The sequence below is a fragment of the Petaurus breviceps genome, unplaced genomic scaffold, assembly GCF_028583685.1.
Source record: "Petaurus breviceps papuanus isolate PSGF00001 unplaced genomic scaffold, PetGlider_PUasm1.0 185, whole genome shotgun sequence".
Taxonomy (NCBI): domain Eukaryota; kingdom Metazoa; phylum Chordata; class Mammalia; order Diprotodontia; family Petauridae; genus Petaurus; species Petaurus breviceps.
The window spans coordinates 27,950,492-27,975,200 of NW_027185797.1; the positions used below are offsets into that span (position 1 = coordinate 27,950,492).

At 45.2% G+C, this 24,709-nt stretch overlaps 1 protein-coding gene across 1 annotated transcript in view; it reads left to right on the top strand.

Moving 5' to 3' along the window:
- The first annotated feature begins 1,561 nt into the window (after nucleotides 1-1,561).
- The window catches only part of HIBADH (3-hydroxyisobutyrate dehydrogenase), a 149,936-nt gene continuing 126,788 nt past the window's right edge, over nucleotides 1,562-24,709 (top strand). The window contains exons 1-2 of the mRNA XM_069088656.1: nucleotides 1,562-2,031; nucleotides 11,720-11,877. Coding sequence (XP_068944757.1) covers nucleotides 1,941-2,031; nucleotides 11,720-11,877 — 249 coding nt within the window. The 5' untranslated portion in view covers nucleotides 1,562-1,940. The remainder of the gene's footprint in view (nucleotides 2,032-11,719; nucleotides 11,878-24,709) is intronic.

Below are 24,709 nucleotides of genomic sequence, written 5' to 3' on the forward strand. Positions count from 1 at the left end.
AAGGCAGCAGAGCCCTTATTTACAACCCCTTAGGGCTTGATGGGTGCCTCTGAGAAGCTGGGGTGATTCTTCCTAACATTGTTGGTCTCAGCTCTGTCTCTGGTGTGTTCTTTCTCAATATAAATCACCAGTGATTAGCACTCCTATTTCATTTAACCAATTAATATCAGTTAGCTTTTACAAAGGGATATTTACTGAGAAAATAAAGAAATCCAAAATTCTATACATATACCCCCAAATACCTAGGGAAACAATCCCTTCCATACCAATCAGTCCCCGGGGGTCAAACAAAGCAGTTTCTATAAAACATTTGGTTCCCCAAACTTACTTCTGAATGTGGTACAGCTGATAGTTCGAATCCCTCACTTTTGTAGGACCTAGAGTACTGACCAGGAGGTCGAGTGGCTCCTGGGCTTGGTCTCAGGTACTCCTGAGGCTCTGTTGGTGAACAGCACACTCAGGTGAGGACCCTATACCCAGACTTTTATTGGCTCCTTTCCCTGATCTTTCCAAGCTCACAAGGTCTCGGTCTAGTCTCATGCTCCTTCACATAAGATCAGTAAAGGACCAATTGGAGATTGAAGCCATTATCAGGTCCATTTGCTCATGTGCCTGGACAGGGAGATAAGGCCTGTAACCTAGCACAATTCTCTATCACCTGAGAGCAGGAACAAATAGATTCAACAGAGACAGAGGGGACAACTCAGCCAGCTGCTAATCCTGTCCAGGCAGCAGCAGAGGCTTGTGGCATTCTGGGCTCTGGGCGGCAGGGGGCCCAAGCCCTTGCCCGATCTGGAGGCCTTGCTTTGCTCACACAGCTAGGCTGAAAAGAGCCAAGGGGGAGAGCCTGGAAGTGGCCATGGGGGCCGCAGAACTTCACCCCTCCAGCCTTGGGGAGAAGGAGAGAAAGTGAAGCCAGTGCTGGCAGGGTATGGGGCAGAGTGGGCTCTGTGTCATGAGGAGGGCGCCTGGTTTCCGGGAGAGCCAGCGGACGGAAGGAGTGGGACGGGAGATTCCAGCTGGAAGCCGTGTGCTGCCTATGGAGCAGGCATTGCAGAGGGCACCGTGGAAAGGGCGGGTGGCCGTTACTGGGGGTCAAGGACGGGGCTCCCCTGCTGACAGCCCGCGCTCCAGAAGCTCGGGATGCGGACAGGAGTTCGTCAATCATCCCCCCTTTGCAGGCTTGTTCCGCTTCGGCTCCTCCCTGCCTTGCATGCCCACAGTGTCACCGGTCTGCTGGCTGCCCTCCCGGGAGACCCGAGTTTCCAGACTCCAGGCATTTTCCCCGGCTATGCCCGTGCCCCCTCCTGCAGCTAAAACCCCCCCATTCCTCTGGGATATAACCTCCACTTAATCCCAGTGCCTCCCCTCTGCGGACTCTTTCGGATCTGTCGTGGGTGAAGCTGGCACGCTTCCTCCCTCGTCAGGCTGCTCCAGGGCAGGGTCTGGTTTGCCTGGCATGCAGCCGGCGCTTAATCAGTGTTTACGGGTGATTGGGTTTCAGCTTCCTGGTATAAAAAGTGCGGGGCTTGGGCTCTCGGCGTCCTCTCAGGGCCCAGGCGGATCCAGCACCGGCAGAGCGCCCAGTTCCAGGCAGGCGGAGAGCGGCGCCGCGCCAGGCTCCGCCCCTCGGCCCGCAGGGGGCGGGCCCTGCCCTGATTGACAGCCACACCCCCTCGCACGCCCCTCCTGCTACCCTCCGTAAACAAACAGAAGAGAGGCTGCCGAGTCAGGGGCACGGGAAGGGCGGGGCGGGCCGCCGGAGGGCGGGAGCGGGGGGGGCGGAGCACCTCTGGCCCCGCCCCTGCCCGCGAGCGCGCTCCCTTATTGGCGCGCGGGCGGAGGCGTGCGGAGCGTGGCGGAGCGATTGGACGGCGCAGCTGCCGGTCGGAGGCGGTGACGGCAGGAGGCGCTCGTTCGGCCACTCGCTCGCTCGCAGCATGGCAGCCGTGCTGGTGCTCCGCGGGGTGGCCGGCAGCCTGCTGGGCCGGGGCCGGTGGCGGGGTGCAGGCCGGGCCGGCCTCGCGGCGGGTAAGGGTCGGAGGGCCTCGCGGTGGTGCCGGGGCAAGGCCGGGAGGGCGGCAGGGCGAGGGCAGCTCGGGCCGGGCCCTGCTGACCCTCGGAGGGACGGAAGGGGTCGGGACCTCCGTGAGGCGGGGCCGCTTACGGCTCCTCCCCACCCCGCGTGGGGGCGCCGCGGGATTGGAACTCCAGACCCCGCCCCTGCCCTTGCCGCGCCGTGAGGCGCGGGGGGCCTTGAATGCCGGCACCAGCGGGCCGCGGGCCCCAGGGGCTTCAGACCCGAGCCAGTGAGCTGGGGTAGTGTACACAGGGGGAAACTGAGGCCCAGGCGCGGTCTAGGGACGTGACAGCCGGGACTGGAGCGCCCGGGACGGATGTGGGACCCATCAGTCAGCATTCATTAAGCGCCTGCTGTGTGCCAGGCTCCACGCACGGGTAGCCTAGTTAAAGAGTCCGGGAGAGAAACAGGTAGCGTGGGTGTCCCCACACCTGTGGGTGGGTGGGTGGGTTCGGGTGCGTGCCTGCCCCTGCCCCTCTCCCCCTCCTCCCGTCCCCCTCCATTGCTAGAAGCCGCGACCTCAGCTGTTGTCCACGGTTTTCATTAAAAACAATAACAGTACCAGCCTCGTTTCTCCGGCCGGTTGGTGACAGCTGATGATGGCCTTTGCCTTTCCCTTATCTCATAGACTCAGTGAGCTCTCTGTGTCCTTTAGAGCAGAGAAGCGGCCGGCCAGGGTTCTCTTAGGTGGCGTGCTGCCCCGCGCGGGAGGCCCACGCACGGACCTCACACCTGCCTTGGCAGCGTCCAGCCCCTGAAAGTCATTTAGTCTCTCCAGTCCTCAGTTTCCCCAGCTGCACCATGAGGGGGCCCTTCCAGCGCTGACCCTGTGCTCCAAGCCTTCCCAGCCCCTTTACCCGGGAAAGCGCAGGGCAGCAGCTTTGCTGCACTCAGGAGACAGGTGCCAGGAGCGGAGGAGTAAGCCCAGACTCTGTGCCCGCTCACGGTGGTGATTCGGCACAGCAGGAATGCTGCCTGTTTTCAGCCTCCCTCCTTCCTTCCTCCCTCCTTTCCTTCCTCCCTCCTCCCTTCCTCCCTTCCTCCCCCCCTCCCTTCCTTCCTTCCTTCCTTCCTTCCTCCCTCCCTCCCTCCCTTCCCTTCCTCCTTGCTTCCTTCCTCCCTCTCTCCCTTCCTTCCTTCCATCCTCCCTTCTTCCCTCCCTCCTTTCTTCCTTCTTCACCATTTCATAGTAGAATGTGTGTGGGAGTTATTACTCTTTTATGAGTGATGGAAGTGCCCATAAATTACTCATGGAAGTTCTGAGGTCTCAGGCTGTAACAGTAATAGGAGGAGATCAGTTAGTCAGTCAGTCAGCCATAGGCTCTAGAGATACAAGTACAGAGAATAAAATGAGAATAAGAGTCTTCTGTTTACACCTTGTCTGTCTTTTTACATCTATTTTACTTCAGGCTTTTTGGCTCAGCAGTATTGTGTGATGACAGTTATGATTTTAAGTACGACCTTGCTTTGAGGGGATTTATGGAGGATATTTTGGAAATCAGTAACAAATTGATTATTTTCACATTCTGATTTCTGTGTGATGTGACATTTTACTTTCCTACTTTGAGTTTAGTAGAAAAAAATAAATTTTAATTTGATATAATTGCGAAGAGTAAAGACACACCTATAACTTATTGAGAATTTTTTTTTTTTTAAAGCAATCGGGGTTAAGTAACTTGCTCAAGGTTACACAGCCAGGTGATTCTGGGTGGCTGCTAAGTGGCTGAGCCCAGATTCAATCCCCAGGTCATCCCGACACTGGAGCCAGTGCTCTTACTCGCTATGCTACCTGGCTGCCCCACTTATTGAGAATATTAGGGATTTTAAGAAAAAAAGGGGACATGTTGAGACATTATTTCAGTTTTTAATCTTACTTAATTGTGTAGTGTTTTCCAGTGTTCTGTAAAGGATAGAATATTGTGTGGACATCATGACTGACATAGTCAAGTTGTATTGTTAAAAATCTGACCTGTTCACTTAAAAGTTTTAGGTTATGGTAAGCACAGAACAGCATGGTGATATTTAAAATAGCAGTGGTCATTAAAAAAAAAATTACCAGCATAAAATAGGGTGTCTTGTTAAGCATTATGGAAAGCTTTTTTTTAAAGGTAAGTTTTATGTCTTGCCCTAAAATTGAGCTTAAGTGTTTTTTGCCAGCCATGGCAGAGGGAATTCCAAAGATGTATGTATGTTTTCCCCAGAAAAATGCTGTTGGAACACTAACATCGCCAGGGAAAAATCATTAACGGGGTTAATCAAGATGACCAGCTTCCCCAAGGTTGCTGGACCCTTTTGACAAAGGATATATACTTGCTTTTGGGGAAACTTACTACTTAATTCAATTCCTCATCCTAGAAAATGTGCACTTCAGTCATCCACGTGATGATTTGTGGTCAGAATTTGATTTCAGGAGATACTACTTTAAATTATACCATCCCACTTTGTGATGATACTCTCCCAGTCATTTGACAAGCCTTTATTAAGTGTCTACTATGTGCCAGACACTGTTGGGTGCTGGGGATACAGACACAAGAAAACAATCAGTCCTTCGAGGTGCATTCTCTTAGGGATTCATAAATAAGTATATGAAGGACAAATCCAGAGAATAAATACAAGGTGGGGGTGGGGCGGCCTGTGGGAGAGTGGGGGAATTCTGTAGATGGGAAGATGGTGGGTTCTGGGCAGAGCCTGGAGGTGGGAGGAATGAGGACCGAGAGGAGGTGGGTCAGGCTGCACCCAAGCCTGGCAACAGGAGTTATCTGCTCTGAATTTGGAGAGAGATGGGTCAGCTTGTGAAGGGCTCTAAATGTGGGGCGAATGGGGAACCTGTGGAGCTCTGGTGGGGAAAGGTATTGTAGGGGATGACCTGGTTAATCCTTGGTCAGTCCTTGGCAGCCACTTTGAGGAGGCTTCTGCTTTGAGGAGACCTGAGGCAGAGAGACCAGTTGAGAGACAGTTGCACAGGTGTTAAGGCCTCTGCCAAGGGTGGGAGCCCAGCTGAGAGAAGGGAGGGGTGCCGGGGATGTAGAGACAGCAAGACAGCCTATGTGGGGTGGGGGAAAGGGAAGAGGTAAGCTGACATTGAGGTTGGAAGCCTGGAAAGATGGCCATGCCATCACCAGGTTTGGCGTGAAGTGAATGAATTCTGTTTTGAGTTGGAGATGTCCCACGGGCGTTTGGTGATAGAGAATTCTGGCTCAGGAGAGGTGAGAAGATCAGGCAGAGCTGGGCAGCTGAGGGGTCACTGGGCCAGAGAGTATAGAGAAGGATGGGGAACGTCCATGTGGAGGCTCCTGATTGCTAGTCACAGAAAGCCCCGTCTCCTTGATCTGCATTCTGGGCCTTCCATGTTTTTGCGGCAGCCTCTGCTGTCCCCCCATAGGTGTGCTGTGACCCCCCCAACCTGGCCTTTCGTCCCCAGCCTGCCCTCTGCCTAGAATCCTTGCTGTCCCCAGAGCGGTTGGTGCCTCGAGGGCAGAGGCTGTCTCAGCTTTGGCGCTCTGCCCTCTGCACCTGGCCCAGACCCTCCCTAGGGTCCCCTCTTCCTTCTTCGCCCTTCCATGTGATCTCTCAGGCACACATGTGACTGGGCCTGCACCTTCTCTTTTCTGTTAGTTGTTGGCGTGTTTGTCTTTGCTCCTAGTCCCCTCATAGGGGGGTTGTGAGGAAAGCACTTTGTACAACTTAGTGCCCTGTATGAATGTGAATTATGTGTGTTATTATGACTAGGTTGTGAACCTCTTGAGGGCAGGGACTTTTTGACTGATTTTTAATCCCCCATAGTGCCTAACTTTACCGTAGAGCCCTATCATGACCTTAAGAATATTAAAAAGCCCTCTAAATTAGAGTTCACCCTGCTTACTCATGCCAGATTCTAAACTTTCTCTTTCCTGTGCATAATTTGCCATAATCAATCTGGCACAATGCCAGGTTTCTGATTGTTATAATTAAGTCAGTAGCATTACTATCAAGGAAGTTTGGAATAACAGACTATGCTTCTCATTAAGTGACTTTTTTTTAAAAATTAATTTGTTTGTTTCCTTTTAGTTTACAGGATTCAATTCCACAATTCCTTGAGTTTCACGTTTTGTCCCCCTCCCTCCCCTCCCCCCCATGGCGGCATATAGTCAAGTATAGGATCTGTAAATACTTTCACATTATACATTAGTCAGGTTATAAAGACGGATTGTATCAGATGGAATGAAAAATGGTAAAGAAGACATAAAACCAAACAAGAGAAGGAAAAAGATCAGGTATTTTGCTTCCATCTGGATATAAACTCAGTTCTTTCTAGTTCTTTCTCTGGATGCACACATTTCTCTCCATCATGAGTCTTTTGGGATTGACTTATATCACTGCATTGCTGAGAAGAGTCCAGTCTATCAAAGTTGGTCATCACACACATGTTGTGTCTGTAATTGTGTATAAATTTCTCCTGGTTCTACTCTTCTCACTCAGCATCAGTTTGTATAAGCTTCTCCAGGTAAATATGAAGACCATCTGCTCCTCATTTCTTATAGCACAATAGTATTCCATAACATGCATATACCACAACTTGTTCAGCCATTTCCCAATTGATGGGCACCCCCTTAATTTCCAATTCTTTGCCACCACAAAAAGAGCTGCTATAAACATTTTTGTACATATGGGTCTTCCTCCCACTTCTATGATCTCTTTGGGATATAACCCTAGGAGTGGTATTGCTGGCTCAAAGGATATGAAAGTATTTATAGCCTTTTGGGCATAATTCCAGATTGTTCTCCAGAAAGGCTGGATCAGTTCACAACTCTACCAGCAATGCATTAGTGTTCCAATTTGCCCACATCCTCTCCAGCATTTGTCATTTTCCTGTTTTGTCTAGCCAATCTGACTGGTGAGATGTGGTACCTCAGAGTTGTTTTGATTTGCATTTCTCTACTGGTAATTTAGAGCATTTCTTCATGTGCTTATAGATATCTTTAATTTCTTTCTCTGAAAATTGCCTGTTCATATCCTTTGACCATTTATCAATTGGGAAATGACTTGTATTCTTATAAATTTGACTCAATTCTCTGTATATTTTAGAAATGAGTCCTTTGTCAGAGACATAGGTTGTAAAGATTCTTTCCCAATTTCCCACCTCCCTCTTACATTAAGTGACTTATAAAAAGAAAATAGCTTAGAATTAGAAAGCATAATGTGTCCCTTAGCCTCTTGTGTCCATCTTTTCTTCTGAAGAGGCCTGTGGTTATTATTGGACTGAAATATTTAAGGCAAAGGCCCTTTTGGACACTTGATAACTTTAAATTGGCACTGAAGGGTCACTGGTCCATCCTGATGCACCTCGCTGCCCTCTGGGGTATCGGGCCTCTTTCAAGCGCAAATATTAAAATGATGAAGACTTACTGTCCCAAGGAGGTCTCTTGGTGGAATGCTTCAGAGCAGATACCATTGAGAGAATTTGTCTTTAGGAAGTGTTGTTTAATGTTGAAGATGGAGTTGAAGGAATGAGTGAATGACAAAGCTTTTTCCAATACATTTTTATTTATTTCATTAAATAATTTCCAATTATTTGTAAGAAACTTCTTAACGCTCATTCAGCAGAATGGAAACAGCACTTATTCGGTGCTTCCTGTGTGCAGAGCACTTTTCCAAGCTCTGGGGATGAAAATCCCACAACAAAGCTGACCCCTGCTCTCAGGGAGTGTGCCTTCTAGGGCGCCTGCCAGGTGGGAAGCGGGAGCAGAATAGGGGAGACCGACACGCGCCTTCTGGGAGCAATGGCAAAGTTGATTGAATCCTGTTTCCAGACCTGGCAAGGAGTTTTGGGGGAAAGAGTACCCCTAATAAGACAGCTTGGAGGAGGCTGGGTAGGAAGGATTAGCATGACTTTCTGGTTCTTTGATTTCGGAATCACTGTGTCTTGGTTTCACTTAAGATGAAGGGCCTTTTGTTTTAGTCTCTGCAAATGGAATTGTAAATAGCCATCTCTATAATGATTATATGCTGCAGTTAAGCCTCGGGTTGTTGGAACTCATTTAACAGCAACATTCTGGGAAGTTGCATTGTTTTTTTTGAAGGCAAATGTATGTGGAAATCAGTTTGAGAAGTGGTCAGGATCCATTGGTTCCATGAGTGAGGAGACCCTAAATTTAGAGGTTAGCTAGAAAAATCCTGAGACCTGTATTGCAGGAAGCCAAGGAAAAGGAGGCGAATAGAGGCAGACAGGGACAGATGTTGGGGGCAGAAAAGGAAGGGAACAGATGTCTGCCAAGGAGAAGCAGAGGAAGCCCTTGGCCAGTGATGAAGGGAGAATCCCGAGTGCAGCAACGAGAAGAAGCCAGGTGCTGTTACACATTCTTCACTGTAGGTTCAAATGAAAGAGACCAAGGACAAGAAGAAAAGCCTTTATCTGGAATTTATTTGAAAACAAAACACACCTTTGAAGGCAGGTGTGATGTTAGATGTGTGCTGTCTTGTATGGCAGTAATTAACATTTACATGTTAAATGTGAGGCATCCCGACATCCTGAGTCATGAAAGAAAGATGACGTTAGGGTCGGGGTGCTGTGTTTACTAGTCCAAAGTGTATTCTTATATTTTATCAGGGCTTCACCGAGGGCTGGAGAAAAAGGACTAGAGTGTTTAAAGGGCTAGTTATCCCTGCGTTACCTGGGAAGTCACTGGAGTGCCTCCCTTGCTCTCTGTGTACCTGCACACAGTGGGGACTTACTAAATGCTTCTCTGTCTTTTTTTAGCAGACTGGTGAATGACTAGTTAATAATGGAAGGGAACTTTCTGCCATGAAGTCCCTCATCTGCATTTATGTAGCTTCTGAAGCCTTTTGTGGGTAGCCTCCTGACTAGTGTGAGATGTGGTGGGGAAGGCTGTGGCTTTTGGATTCCTTGGCCTGGCTTGGAATCCCGGCTTTGTCTCCTTAGCATCTTGGGGCACATCACTTTTCCTCTGCCCCTTCACTTTCTAATCTGTAACTAAGAAGGTTGGGCTAAGTGATTTCTGAACCCAACCTTTGTCACCTCTTGTCTCTCTAATTCAGAGGCTTTTATACCCTCTGGGTGTAATTGCACCCCTTTGGCAATCTGCTGAAGCCTGTGGACCCCTTCTCAGATTAAAAAAAATTCACAATTGAATGAAATTCTAAATTTTGGTTAGAGGTTGTTAAAATTAAACATGTAATTGTTTTCCCCTCCAAGCCCACAGGCTCCCCTGAGATTTGTCTGTAGGCTGTGGCCTCCAGCTTAAGGACTCCTTCTTCAATCTGGCCTTCACTGCTATGTCATAATGTATTGATAGTTTTGAACATGGCTCCCCTGCTCCAAAAACTCCTAAGTATCTCCCCATTGCTGATGAGTTATCCACTTCTCATCCTGATAGTTAGGGCCTTCCAGAAGCTTGTTTCTGCTGTATTTCTCCAGCTTCATCTCACATTTTCCAAGTTCTGAACCTTTGGTCATACTAGCCTCAGTCTAGAGGTAGAACACTTCCCACCTCCTGCCCCTCCGCCTGTCCCCGTTTTTCCACCTGGTGAGACCTTCCCCTGCTGTCTGGGCCCCCCTCAGCCTTCCTTTCCTCCTTCAGCTGCAAGGGATTTCTCTCTCCTTAAATTTTTTCATAGCACTTTGGGCCTTCTCTTTGTACTCATAATTTTGTTTATTAATATTAATTTGTAGTGCAATTATACAATTTATTTACATATGTGTGTGTCTTAGCTTGGCAGTTCAGTCCTAAAGTCCCATGATGCCAGAGTGTGACTTATTTCATCTTTGTGCAGAACTTTGTGCAAAGGGAGTACTTGACACATCTTTCCTGCATTAAATCTTGCAAAGCTTTCTCATTCTAGAGACCAGTCTTACAGGGGAAGTTTTTTTGTTTTGGCTTTTATTTTTAAAATCAGTCCTCAGGCTTTTTTTTTTTTTTTTTTTTTTTTTTTTTTTACTGATCTGTACATCTCATCGGCACCGCTGCCTTGCCAGGAGCATGTTGTTAGTATTCACCTGGCCCCTGGCAGGTTCTCCAGGATTTCTTTTAGGTGCTGACCCACATATTCTGAGAGAGCCTATAATTAATTCTCTTCCTTTTCTGAATGGGGAAGCTTCACCTCAGAGTGTTAGTGACTTGCCTGAGGTCACCGACCTAGTGAGGGGCAGAACCAGAGCTAAAATCAGAATCTGTAGACTTTAGGGCAACCACAGGCCTAAACAGTGTTAAAAGCAAGGCAGACATTTTAATTTGGTTGGGTAACTTATTTATAAATAGAGAAAAAACAGTTGATTTTTTTTTGCCCTGATCCTGTGATTTCATTGGTTTGAGAAAGTCCCCAGAAAGAAACTCCTTTCTCAAAAGCAGATCAGTAATATTGGGCTACTTGGGGCCTGGGACGTTAAGAATGTAAGTCATCTGCTGGATCTGGCAGCCTTTAGGTATTTAAAGGGTCTTGAGCCTAGCTAGTTCGTGCCTAAAGGTGGCTCTTTATCCATTGAACTGTGGTACTTCTTGGAAAATAAACATTGCTAAGGGTCTGGGGACTTCTGAAAATGAGCATTGGCGGCCTCATGGATAAAGATCCAGTCTTGGAGTAAGAGATGTTTGGTTGTTTCAGTCCTGTCCAACTCTTTGTAACTCCATTTGGGGGTTTTCATGGTAGAGATACTGGCATGGTTTGCCATTTCTTTCTCCAGCTCATTTTATAGATGAGGAAACTGAGGCAAACAGGGTTAAGTGACTTGGTCACACAGCTAGGAAGTGTCTGAGGTCATATTTGGACTCGGGTCTTCCTGACTCTAGGCCTGGCACTAAGGTGCCACCTAGCTGCCCAGAGTCAGAAATACCTGGGTCCAGTGTGACTTTGGCCAGTGCCCAGGCCTCTCCTGGAAGTTCAGATGATTTGTTGATGTGGACTGATGAAGAAGAGATTTCTGCCCTTGAACTCCTGGTACTGATTCAGTCATAGGCTGGGGAGTATGTTGGGAAAAGAGGCAAGGATTCTCATTGCAAAGATTTTTCCATACCTTGTCCCTTTAACTAGTAAACTTTCCTGGTGACTTAAGATATTCTTAGTTAATGGAAGAAAAAAGATTTTCACATAGTTTGAAAAGCTCAGATAGTACAAGATGCCTTTGTGTTCAATGGCACTAAAATTGGGGTGTCAAGGAGCTAGTGATGAGGATCTGGTATTATTATTGTCTTGGAATTATAGTCCAAATGAATCAGAACGAGCATCTTTGGAAACTAGTTAACTTTTATTACCTTAGATCCAAGTGTCCATCTGCTCAGAAATCAGAGTGCTCGCCTGCCCTGTTGGAGGTGAGGCTTACTACTGTGAGTTGGGGAAGAAATGAATTGTTCAGGCTTTGGTTGGGACAGGAGATGCTGACTGTCTAACAAATGGAGCCTTTTAGAAGCATTACTAAAGATGGGGGAGAGAAGGAAGGGATGTAGACAACAAGAGAAGTTAATTTTCTCCTAGATGAGATACTGGATAATGGTAATGAATATAGGATCATTAGAAATTACATCGCTTATTCCTCTGTGGGTATTTCTAACTTTAAATCTTTTAACAAAAAATTGAAATTTAAAAGTCATTTGAAGTGTAAAAAAATTATTTTTTTCATGATGATTGAAAATATTGTATTGAAATCAGTGTGTTCTAGGTCAATGGCTTCCAAGACTCCAGTTGGATTCATTGGACTGGGCAACATGGGAAATCCAATGGCCAAAAATCTCATCAAACATGGATACCCTCTCATTCTTTATGACATATTCCCAGAGGCATGCAAAGATTTCAAAGATGGGGAACAGGTAAAGTACCTGTGTGTGTGTCTGTGTGTGTTGGATAACTGTAGGGTTTCCAAATGTTTATATTTGAATGAGAAGTGGCATGTCGATGAGACATATACCTCATAAAATTTTAAATCTGATATAGTAAAAATGTTTTACCCTTCATTATATAATGAGTCCTTTGGCTCCATATCTGAGGCTCTTGCAAGAGGAGAGATTGCTATAATGAAGCACACATTGGGAGAGAGGGTCTGTGCAGCTCCAGGTGATTTAGTCTTTCTCTTCCCAAGATTTGGCCAAATGGTCTTTGTTGTTATTTTAGATCTCTTTCTCTCAGGCCTTAATGGGGGATGTGACAGCTGGGTGACCAGGCCTAGGGTTAGGAACACCGGAGTTCAAATGTTATGTCAGTTACCGACTGTGTGACCCTGGGCAAGTCACTTCACCCTCTTTGCCTCAGTTTCCTCATCTGTTAAATGAGCTGGAGAAGGGAATGGAAATCGCTCCAGTATTTCTGCCAAGAAAACCTTAAATGGAGTCACAAAGAGTCAGACAGGACTGAAAATGACTGAACAACACACGTATGTATAGTAGGCACTGGGGACACAGAAGCAGTCTGGAAACAGCCCTTGTGCTCAGGTGGAACAACAAACCAGCAGTGACAGCGGCGATGGTGGGTAGCCAGGATTCCTGCAGCAGGCCCTTCATGCATACCACATCCGATCCTCGTCACCACCCTGTGAGCGACTTCCCCATTTTACAGATGAGGGACCTGAGGCAGACAGGGGAAGTCACTGACTCAGGTGACAGGCTTAGTAAGCAATGTAGGGTTTGAACTCGGATCTTCCTAACCCTTGATCCGGTACTCGCCGCCTAGTAGAACTCATACATATATGTTAAATACAAATTATATATTTTGACAGAGGAGAGAGCCTTAACAACTCGGGGGATCAGGAAAGGTCATGTAAAGGGGGCTTGAACTAGATTTGTGGTAACATGAGGGCAAAGAAGGGGATGAATTCACAAGATTTTATGGCTTATGATTAGGATTGTCCGTTGATTATATGTAGAGGGGGTAAGGGGAGGAAAGGCAGGATGGTGGAGGCAAGCACAGAAAACATCCTGCTAGACTGGGCAGAGCTCTAGACTTGGTGTTCGGAGACCCTTGGGCTGGGTGCTCATCCCTTAAACCCTTGGAGTGTCAGTTTTCTCATCTGTAAAATGGGGATGATGCCACCTCTATACTCTTCCTCTTCCACAGGCTTCTTAAGAAGGATCAGAACAGAACCTATTTAAAGCAGTTTATAAATGTCAGTTATTATTATGTTGGGAGAAGGAGAGTGAGTTTGGCTTAAGTTATTTCTCATTTTAGGAGCCATAATCCAGGTGGAGATGCCCAGCAGATATTTAGAAATGTGAGGTGTGTTCAGTGGAGAGAGTAGGACTGAGTATACAGATTTGGGCATCACTTGTGCAGAGTTGAAAACTGAACTCTCAGGGACGAACAGGCCCAAGATAGGACCTTGGGGGCCAAAAAGGAGAAAGCCCAAGAGGGAGTGGGCAGAAAGGTCTGGAAAGGACTGCCGCGTTCATCTTATTTTGCAAGTGAAGAAAAGGAGGTCTGTGAGGTTCAGTGACTTCCCCAGGATCACGTGGGAAAGTAAATGACAGGTTGAATTTGCACACAGGTCTTCTGACCTCAAGTGCAGTGTCCTTTTACATGGCACCATGTTGCCTGCGAGAGAAAACACGGTGAGGAAGAACAGGGGAGAAGAGAGGGTCCCATAGGAGAGGGTGGACAGCAGTGTAGTGGGCTGTGGAAATATCCCCTGACACCCCCATGAAAGAGACTAAATATTTGCAGACAGGTGTTGTGTCAGCACTGTTTTGTGGGAGGGTCAGGTCAGCCACTGTTGAGGGACAAGGTCACCCACTGCACCAAATCCCATGAGAGGTGAAAAGGAGAAAGCAGTGTTGTTCCCCCAGAACAGCTCCCAGCCGAGGTAAGTCCCCAAGCCATTGAAATGAATAAAAGGAAAGACATTTTCTGTCATTGATGCCATTCCTTAAAGGCTGTTAGCCAGTATAAAATGGTTGGAAAACCACCGTAGGTAGCACACATTTCTTGGCCTGTGGGCTACTGTGGAGGAGGCTGCCGAAGGGTGATGGGCAGCAGGGTGAGAAGTGATCGCTGGTGTGAAGCTTGCAGCGAGCTTAGCCTGGGGCCATCTAAGCCTGGCAGAGAAGCAGAGCTCTGGCCGGCACACGCTAGCTTCCGGCTTTCCATGATTTCCACTGTCACTTCTATGCCCGCACCCCTCAGTACCAGTATGCCACTCATAAATCAGTGGAAATGGCATTTTAAAGATCTGACCAGATGTCCAAAGAAATCTGTATTGGAGAAGGGGCTGAGAGGGTAGAGTGGGAAGCGTTGCCAGGAGTGGGTGAAATCGTTAGGATTCGAGGCAATTGTAGAAGGCACACTAGAGGCACAAGGGAGATGCTGACAGAAAGGCACCTGCCAGGTGGGAAGGCAGCTCAGTTGGGTTCAACAGATATGAATTATGTTCTCCGTTTATCTAGTGGGGGGGGGGGGGGGGGGAGGGGAACCTGTGGCCTTGAGGCCACATGTAGCTCTCTAGGTCCTCAAGTACAGCCCAAACTTCAGTTTGGATTCAGTGAAAGGGCCACACTTGAGGACCTAGAGGGCCACATGGGGCCTCAAAGTCTTGGCACATGTGCTGGGCACTGGGGCACTGTAGGCTTAGGACTCGTCTGGTCTTCCAGTGTTTAACGTGTCTTAGGGCTGGCTGCTATCTGGACTCACTCAATGTTTTGAAGCCAACCTATTAGAAATCTTTTTTTCTCCCATGGGAGTTCATTTTTAATTTTAGAATGAAAGTTATTAGGAAAATAGGGTTTGCTTTACACAAATTTATGCAGCTAGTTATCAAAGGATACTTGGAGTTCCAAAGTATTGTACATATTATGGGAAATATTATATACATATATTTTGTTTAGAACCTATACTTCACTGATGAGGAACTGCCTCTGTCAATGTCCTAAGTCACCTCCTGCCGCCTGTGGCCCCTGAGAGTAGCCCAGGACCTGGGAGCTTGTGACTTGCTTAGCCTTATGTAGTATGTGTCACCAGAAGGACTTGAACCCGAGGTCTTTTGACTCTTGGTCTGATTTATATAGGATTGGGATTTGCAAAAAGACTTTATGTACATTATCTCATTATCTCATGTTGTCTTGCAACAACCTTGTGAAGTCAGGGCTGTTATTCACACTATTTTCCATCAGAAGACCCTGTAGCTATGTAGAAAGGGTATAGGACTTGGCCATGGTCAGACAGCTAGTGAGCCTCTGAGGCAAGATTCAAACCCATTTCTTCCTGACTTCCAAAGCTCTGTGTACTGTGGTCAGCCGGCTGTGCAGCTGACCCACTTGTTTTGACTTGCTTTTCCACCAGATAATTTGCCAGTTCCAAGCCAGGCTCCTCGCATGGGTTTTTATTTCACATCATTCCTTTGCTGTTTCTTCTAAATTCACTAATGGAGTTGCTAAGAAGCAGTAAAATGGGAAAACAATTTCCATCCAGTGAATCCTGTTTGTCTACTGATTGTCATTTTTAAAAAATTGGAGATGTATTCTTATGGAAAAAGAATCTTACTAAGCTAAGTTGAAATTTTTTTTAAGGGAGAATTAGGTAGTATTTAGTCAGTTTATCAGTCAGTAAGCATTTATTAAACTCCTGCTGTGTGCCAGAAACAGAAAAAATATGAAATAATCCCTGGTCTCAAAAATTTTTGTCACAAGATGTAATGTTAATGGGATTTAAGATTTTCCCTGCCCATTAAGGGAAGATTGCTTATAGGAAGGCTTTCACACCTTTTGCTTATTTCTAATTAGGTCCTGAGTCTGTAGGGCTGTGATGTTTTCTGACTCTGAGAAGTGTATATATATGTACATATACATACTTTGACTTGGTTGGTATTTTGCTTTGGATTCCCTGGTCGAGATTCTGAGTGGCCGTATATTCAGAGCTCCCCAACTGCTCAGATGTAAAGGTTCTCTTGATCCAGGGATGTATGTAAAGTGTATAGTTGATTCAGGCAGTCAGAGCCCTGTCTGTTGGTCTTTATTTCTCTGCTTGTATTTCCTCTGTATTTTCTTTGTATTTTCTCTGAAGTTCAGAGTGCTGACTTTTCCCTGTAGTGAATGTAATTTAAAAAAGAGTGTTGACCCTTTGAACAGCTATCTTTCCTAGTAAAGCAGATCTAAGAACCTGTGCTAGCCATCCTGGGGATGCCAGTGTGGTTGCCTCTACAACTTGCCAGCTTTTCATTGTCTTTCTTGAAACCTACACTGTAGAACTGAACATCCTTATGCTGGTGTGGCCTGACCAGGAGAAAACAATGGGAAGGTGGTTCAGGAACTTAGAAAGCATTTCTCTAATTGTGTCCTTATGGTCAGGAACACAGACCCTTTTGTTGTCTTCCCCTTCTGCTGATAATGCCAGGAAGAAGATGGTGTGGCATTTACAAGTTTGTAGATGAACCAAGTGAGGTTTTGAGATAAAAATTGATAGAATCAGATCTTTTGCTTAACCTCTGATGATAGATTATATCTATCCCTTTTTATATAAATATGGATAGAGATAGCAGTTAATGAAAGTAAATTAATGTATTTTTTACTAGCTTATCGCCTAAATATTTACAAACTACACAGGATCTTTTGAGGGCCCTGTGCTGCTTTACAAGCTTTACTTCATACTTTATAGTGTTTATCAAATGCTGAATATTTGATATTGGTAGAACAAAACTATTATGGTAAAATGATCTTTCTTTTAATTGGTTTGAGCTATTTGCATCTGTGTTTTTGGTTTAGTGATCTCCAAAGCTTTTCATGATTCTCCAAAAATAGAGGCAGTGAAACAGTATTCATTAATAATAAGGATATTCAGTCCCATTTATTTGGTGCCTTAAGTGGAAAAGTACCTTCAGTAGAAAATCAGGGTCAGTGCAGCTCCTGAATCCTGTAGCTCTGATGATAAATGGTTAACTCTGATAACTTTCTTGGCTTCCTTTTGATAATTGTGTCTTTAGGTTTGACTGTTCATTAGTCATAATGCCACCTTGTCTTTGAATTGTGGATAATTCTCAGTTCTTAGCCTTCTGGTGTTGATGGAAGGCACCTTGGAGGTCATGTAATAGGACCCCTTCCTTATCGTATATGAATTAAGTTGGGCCCTCACAGGTGAACTGGTTTGACTGGCATGGCGCAACTTGTGGGGCAGAGGGCCTGGGCCTGTAGCCCTCAGGTATCCGAACTCTCTGTTATGTAACTGAATTAGGAAAGGCCATCATCCACCTGGTTTGTGATCTGTGTGTCATCCTCCACTCACTTGCTCCCTTGGTTAGCACATCTTATCATTTCCATCTTTACAACTTCTTTTGTATATGTCTCTGATTCTCTGCTCACACAGCCATCCGTCATCCTAGTTCAGAACCTCATGCCCTCTCACTGGGACTCTGGTACTTGCCCAAGTCTCTTTTCACACCTCTGATCTGGTTCCAACACAGTTTCCAAAGTGATTTTCCTAAAGTGTGGGTCTGATTGTGCTCTCCCCTTTTAAGGGGGCTTCAAGCCCAGGTTGGTACTAGAATTTGAGAATACATGCTCTGGGGAGGTCGAGACTCTCTGTAGGAGAAAATTGATTGTCTAGCCACCTTGTGCCTTTCTCCTGCAGGGGAATCTCAAGTATAAGCCAGCGTTTAGTTTGGAGAGCCAAAGAGATTTCTGATGAGGTATAAGACTCACCAAAGAGAGAAAGAATTGTCTTAAGTATTTATGGTATTGTTGAAATTCCTTCATGTTTTATATTTTCTATTGAGTGAGATAAACTCATCATTTGAGGTGAATTTTCTGTGAGTCTTACATGGGAGCCGAGGGTGCTTTTTCTTCTTTGTGGAGATATAAAATATGTGCCCAGGTGACACTCCAGGTGCACCCTGCTCATGTTTATATAATTATGATTATGATATAAATTGTGTACATGGCTGACAAGTGTTCACCCAGCTTCTTGAAGATCTTGGTTGATGAGAAGCCCACAGTCTCCAGAAGTGGGCCATTCCCTCAGTGGCAGGAAGGGTTTCCGGATTTCAGCTTCTGCCCGTTACCCGGATTCTTTCCTCTGGAGCCAAACAGAACAAATCTGAAAGCCTTTGAAATACAGGAGCACTGTTGTTATGTCCCCCAAAGCTGTCTCTTCTGGGGGCAGTCAGTCCTCATGTAACAGACTCTAGACACTTTTGGTTTCCTTCCTGTCGACACTTTCTCGCTTATTGGCACTCTTAAATTCTGGTGCTCTTTGTGATGATTAGCATACAGGCTCAGTGTTGGTGAAACATAATTTTACGTAGTTGGTTACTCTTCTGTCTTGTTAAATTTGTTAAATTCAGTTTGTCAAATAGTCATTAAGTGCTTTTGTCCAAGGGGCTGGGGATATGAAGAAAAAAATAAGACAGCTCTTGCCCTTATGAGGCTTGCATTCTACTGAGGACATACAATAGTCATTGTAATTAATGAAGGCTGATGACGTGCCGTTGGATTTGTTGGCCATAACTGAAAGTCATTTACCTCCAGTTGTTGTTGCCAGAATTGCTAAGACTGAAGGAGGGAATCAAAATGCCTTCCATGGGAAACATTAGCATTAACTCAGTCAGTGATGTGGTGACAGAAAAGCCTAGAAAAAGTAGCAGAGTCATGCAGGTTTGTTCATGGAAATGGAGAGGTTTGTGATGTCAATTCAAGACCAGGTCATCCATCACCTCTAGAAATTACAGAAGGGCTATCCTTCAAGAGCCAGATTTAATAATAAATGTAGGTGATGAAAGCAATGATCGAAACTGAGCAGCACATCATTGTAGGCTGTAAAAATTGAGCACCCACTGAATTCCTAGCAAGGCATGATGTGGTACCTAGAATTATACATCAGAAACTCAGTATCTTTGTAAACAATCCCCTTAGAGACCTCAAAATATCCTCAGAACTCAACCAGTAAATTGTTTTGGAGTTGCAACATTGACCTACCTTGAGCTACCTTCAATTGCCCACGAAGAACATTGATATATAAAAACTCAAAAACAAGAATTGAATAACTCTTGCTATACCAAAATACTCATAATTTCTAAGCTACAGAAAAACCACTCAAAATTCACATATGAGGAGGTTTAGTTATTATCCCCAACATCCTCTTTGCTACTGGCATTGTTTCAAAGGTGGTGTTTTATCCACCTATATGATAAATATAATAGTACATATGTAATATACAAGCACACACACACACACATATATATTAACCATTAAATAAAAATATTAGGATAGAGATGTGTCCCAGGGCTTTTCTATCTGAACTACATGAACAAGAAGAGAACGATTATTTTTTTTAATAGTAATAATAATAATTGCTCCCATTTAATTAGCATTGTAAGGCATACAAAGCACTTCACAGACACATGATAGTTGTTTGCAGGTATCTGTAGGAATGTTGCATGGAACAAGAATTAGCCTTGTCTGTTTGGCCCTCATAGTTAGGACCATGGACAGTGGATAGAAAGGACAGAGAACCAAACTTATGCTTGATGTCAGGAAAGACTTCATAAAACCATTTGAACTTTGTAGAACTGTAGTGAGCTGCCGTGGGGAGTGGTGAGTCCTTCCTCCTTGGAGGTCTTCAAACAGAGGCCAGATGGCTGCTCCTTGAGTCTATTATACTGAACATTCCTTTTCTTGTATTGCTTGGACTGAGTGACCCTGAGGTCCCTTCCAGCTCTCAAATTCTTTGATTCTGTAATAATTTATGGTTGATTAAATGTTTTCCTTTGATCCTTGATCAAGAATATCACTTCCCAGTTGTTTATTTCCATGTTAAATGTGATTGGACATTTTTATTCCAATTTAACGATACCTGTCACCAGAACGTACCCTTGGTCTGTCTTCTCACTTTGAATAGTACCAAATTGGATGACTCAAGAAAGAGCAGGGCTGCCCTCAGACTCTTGGTGGAGGGGGGGGTTGGGCAGCAGCTTCTGTACCACAGTAGAAGCTTACACCAGACCATAGCCTGTCTGAAGAGTCACTCAGTGAATTTAAGAACAGAAAAGAGAAGCTTGTCCAGTGGGTGAACCAGAGTTGGTGCTCGTGAGTTTGGTATAAGCTCATGAAGGGCTGAAACAGTGGTTGGAAATCAGAAAAAAGACAAAACATTAGCCCAAAGGGTAGGGATATTGATGCATTGGAAAACGGTGTATTTTACACAAGGTAGCTTCTTTTTAGCTTGGAACCTTCTCTTTCAGTGTACGTGGCTTAGGATACTAACCCAGATATGGAAGACTGCCTGGACTAGCCATCACAAAGCCAGAAGTTGGTGTACATGAAGTGGAGGGTAGGAAGAGAAACCTGTGTAGTAAATTATATAGTGTATTTTTCCAATGTCCATGCCTTTTTTTATGACTGGTAACAACTGGATCTTGAACAAGACCTTCAGTTTAATTTAAATTTTAAAATGTCTGAAACAAGAATGATTACAACTTAAAACCAAAGCAGGAGAGCTGTTTGGAAGGCATTTGGTTTAAAATGTTCATTTCTCCTCTTTACCCCTTTGGTTTTGGGGAGCTGCTGATGGTTCTTTTTAAGGTCCAATCCCAAAGAGCCAGACCTGACTTTTAGGGCATGGGGTTTTCCACAAAGCTTCTGCGGGTCAGAAAAATACGTAGGCCTTTCTGGGTGAGTTTTTTGACTCAGTTAAGCTTTGGTTTCCCTTTAAAAAACTTGGAAACCATTTTGTTGTTCTCAGGTTGTAAGGTTAAAAATGTTTGGTTAAGTAATTCTCATGGGTTTTTTAATCTGGCAGCCTCTCAGATCTTGTAAAATGAGAAATTTAAAAGCCTTTGGCCTAGTGGGCTCTACCATATTGGCCGCATGCTTCACGATGTTGGCAAGGAGGTTTTGCAGTGTTCCAAGTGCTGTGTAGTTTTGAAGCAGTGGCAGACTTCTGTACTTGTAAGTGATCTGAAAACCCTGGAATAGGAGCTTTAACGAGGGCATGGTCATCTTCTCTGCCAAGTTCTTGGCCCCTTTGGGCTTACATGGAACCTGTGGTTTAATGGCCAAAACACTGAACTTTGCTTCAGTAATTTTTTTGTGTAGAAAGGGCAGCACTGTTTTCCTAAATAACCCTCAGGCATGCATAGGGGACATCTCCTTTTGGTGACCTCCCCATCAAGTTTCTCCTGGCTCTGGTGGCCATTTTTCTGGTAGCTAAGAAGGAGCCAGAACCGTATGAGCATGATTCTTACTCTGGACTAGGGATAGGGAACCTGTTCCTTGTGGCCCTCTAGGGCCTTGGATACAGCCTTTTGACTGAGTTCAAGTTTGACAGAACAGATCCTTTTATGAAGGGGATTTGTTTGGCAAAGAATCCCACCTGGAAGAATCTCTGGACTGTCTCCATTCCTCTCCTCCCAGCTCCTCTGTGCTCCACACATGCTGGGGGTATTTTCCAGGAGCATCTGGGGAATAGCCTTTGTAGAGAATCCATGGTAGAGTTCCTCCCCCCCTCCCCCTCCCCTTCTATAGCTTTCTCTTCTTCTTCCTCTTCCCCCTAGCCATCCCCTCCTCCTGTTTCTCCCCTTCCCTTCCTCACCCCCTTTGTTTTCATTCACTTGTCTTAGTTACATCCAACTCTTCATGACCCCATCTGGGGTTTTCTTGGCAAAGATACTGGAGAGGCGCCATTTCATTCTCCAGCTCATTTCGCAGATGAGGAAGCTCAGGAAAATAGGGTGAAATGACTTTCTCAGGGTCACATAGCTAGGAAGTGTCTGAGGCCAGATTTGAGCTTAGGAAGATGAGTCTTCCTGACTCGAAGCCCATCGCTCTATCCACAGTGCCATCTCCATCCTCAGTTCCCCATCAAAAAAAAAGAAATTCCAACCAGGCTTGACCCCGTGTCAAGGTGTTGAGTCTGAGTGGGGGGGATCTACGCACTCAGATTCAGGTTGCGGAGGTACACTGCTGGTTATTATCTTTCAGAGGACTAGATAAGATGCAGTTCTTCTCCCCCCACCAGGCCTTCAGTACTCTGCAGGTTCAGAAAGCAGCCTATGCTAGGGTTTTCTGCAGGCATTGGAGAGCACTGCTGTGGGCAGCTATGAATCTCCGGAGAGCTAGGGCTCTGGATCTAGTCATGCTGGACAGCTTTTTGGGACTTTGGCTTCTACATGTCTGTTAGCCCGAGAAGATGAAAAATCAATTAGGCACCATCTAGCTTGGCTTCTTTATTTTACAGAGGAAGAAGTCTGGCTCCAAGTGGGGAATTCACTTGCCCTCATCTTGTCCAGAGAGATTAAGCAGCAGAAATAGTGGTTCTAGAGCTGCTGTTCTTTTTACTGCACCAGGCTCTTATCCTCTTGCCTAACCTCTGCCCTGGTTCACTCTTACCACTCCGGACTCTCAAGGAGTTAGGACTCCTTGGAGTCCCAGGGAGTGCTCTTTGGGACTTGAGTGACACTGAGGATGTCCTGTATGCCATGTTGCTGTTGCCTGTCACAGAGGCCGCAAGGTATCTGTGGGCTAGAAGGAATAAGCTTGGGGCATCGGAGTTGAGAAGGTTTGGGAGCTAGGGGGAGTTATGTTGGACAGAGGATGGGGAGGTCATCCCATACCCTTACTAGTAATCTACTGCACCCTTCAGTGCACAATTCCTCAAGGTGTTGCAAATGAAAAGGAGTTAATCAAAAACTGAGAAACTTAAGACAGTCTTAATGTTTGCCACTGAGGGGGTCTTTAAGCCTATTCTGTCAGCATTAAAAAAATCCATGCCCTTTGTTTTTCCATGATATTAATTTCTTTTAAAAACTCTTTGTTAATGCCTTTCATTTTTACATCACTTTAATTTCCTAGTATGACCTTCCTCCTTCCTCTCTGAGAGAACAATTCCTTATAACAAAGAAAAAGAAAGTTTGACAAAACTAACCAAGTTCAATGTTTTATGCAGTGCCCCACACCTGTATTCCTCCATCTCCACAAAGAAGGGAGGGATGTATGTGCATTCGCATAGCCCTTCTTTTCAGCCAAGATTTGGCTTTTATAATTTGACAGCATTCAGTTTCAGTGTTGTTGGTTCTTTTCATTTCCATTGTTACAGTCATTGGGTATATTGTTTTCCTGATTCGCTCTACTTCATATTGTATCAGTTCGTATAAATCTGTCTTTGCTTTTCTGAATTCTTCTTAGTCACCATTTCTTACAGTGCAATACTAATCCATCATATTCATGTCTCACAATCTGTTGGCCATTCTCTAGTGATGGACATCTAATCGTTTCTACTACAAAGAGTGTTGATGTAAATATTTTAGTGTATATTGGCCCTTTCTTCTTATCTTTGATCTTAATTAGGGTATGAGTTTAACAGTGTGATCTCTGGACCAAAGGATATAACATTTTACTCACTTTCTTAGAAAAACTCCCCATTGCTTTCTGGAGTAGTGGGACCAATTTACTCATAGTTTGAACAACAATATACTAATGTGCTACCCAGGTAGTCGTCTTTAAGCTCAGTATGTCCATGCTGCTCTGCAACAGTAGACCAGTCCAGTCCTGTACACTGGCTGCCATATTTATCTTCCTTACTGTGTCACTCCACTGTTGTTATTTAGTCATTCAGTCATGTCCTCCTCTTCACAACCCCATGAACCACAGCATTATTAGGCCCTTCTATCCTCTGCTCTCTCTCAAAGTCTGTCCAAGCTTATATTCATTGTTTCTATGATACTGTTCATCTCATCCGCTGTCCGCTTTTCCTTCTGTCTTCAATCTTTCTCAATATCAGGGTCTTTTCCAGTGAGTCCTGTTTTCTTCTTATGGGGCCAAAGTATTTAAGCTGCAGTTTCAGAATTTGACCTTTCAGTGAATAGTGTGAATTAATTTCTTTAAGAATTGACTGATTGTTGGGGCGGCCAGGTAGCACAGCGAGTAAGAGCACTGGCTCCAGTGTCAGGATGACCTGGGGATTGAATCCTGGGCTCAGACACTTAGCATCCACCCAGAAACACCTGGCTGTGTAACCTTGAGCAAGTTACTTAACCCCAATTGCTTAGGGGCAGCCAGGTGGCTCAGTGAGTAAGACCACCAGCTCCAGTGTCGGGATGACCTGGGGATCAAATCTGGGCTCAGATACTTAGCACCCCACCCAGAAATAACTGGCCGTGTAACCTTGAGCAAGTTACTTAACCCCTATTGCTTAAAAAAAAAAAGAATTGACTGGTTGGATCTCCTTGCTGTCCAAGGGACTCCAAAAAGTATTTTCCCGCACCACAATTCAAAAGTGTTGATTCTGCGGCACTCAGCTTTCTCTATAATCCAACTCTCACAACCATATATTGCTGCTGGAAAACCATAGCTTTGATTGTGTGGGACTTTGTCAGCATGGTGATATCTCTGCCTTTTAGTATGCAGTCCAGATTTACCATAGCTTTCCTTCCAAGGAGCAAGTGTCTTTTAATTTCATGGCTGTGGTCACTATGTACAGTGATCTTGGAGCCCAAGAATATAAGATCTGACCTTGCTTCCATTTCTTCTCCTCCATTTGCCAGGAAGTGATGGAACCAGTTGCCAAGATCTTAGTTTTTTTTGATGTTAAGCTTCAAGCCAGTTTCTATACTCTCCTCTTTCACCCTCATCAAGAGACTTCCTCCTTATACGCATATATGAGGCTGTTGGTATTTCTCCTGGCAACCTGAATTCCGGCTTTAGATTCCTGCAGCCTGGCGTTTCACATGATGTA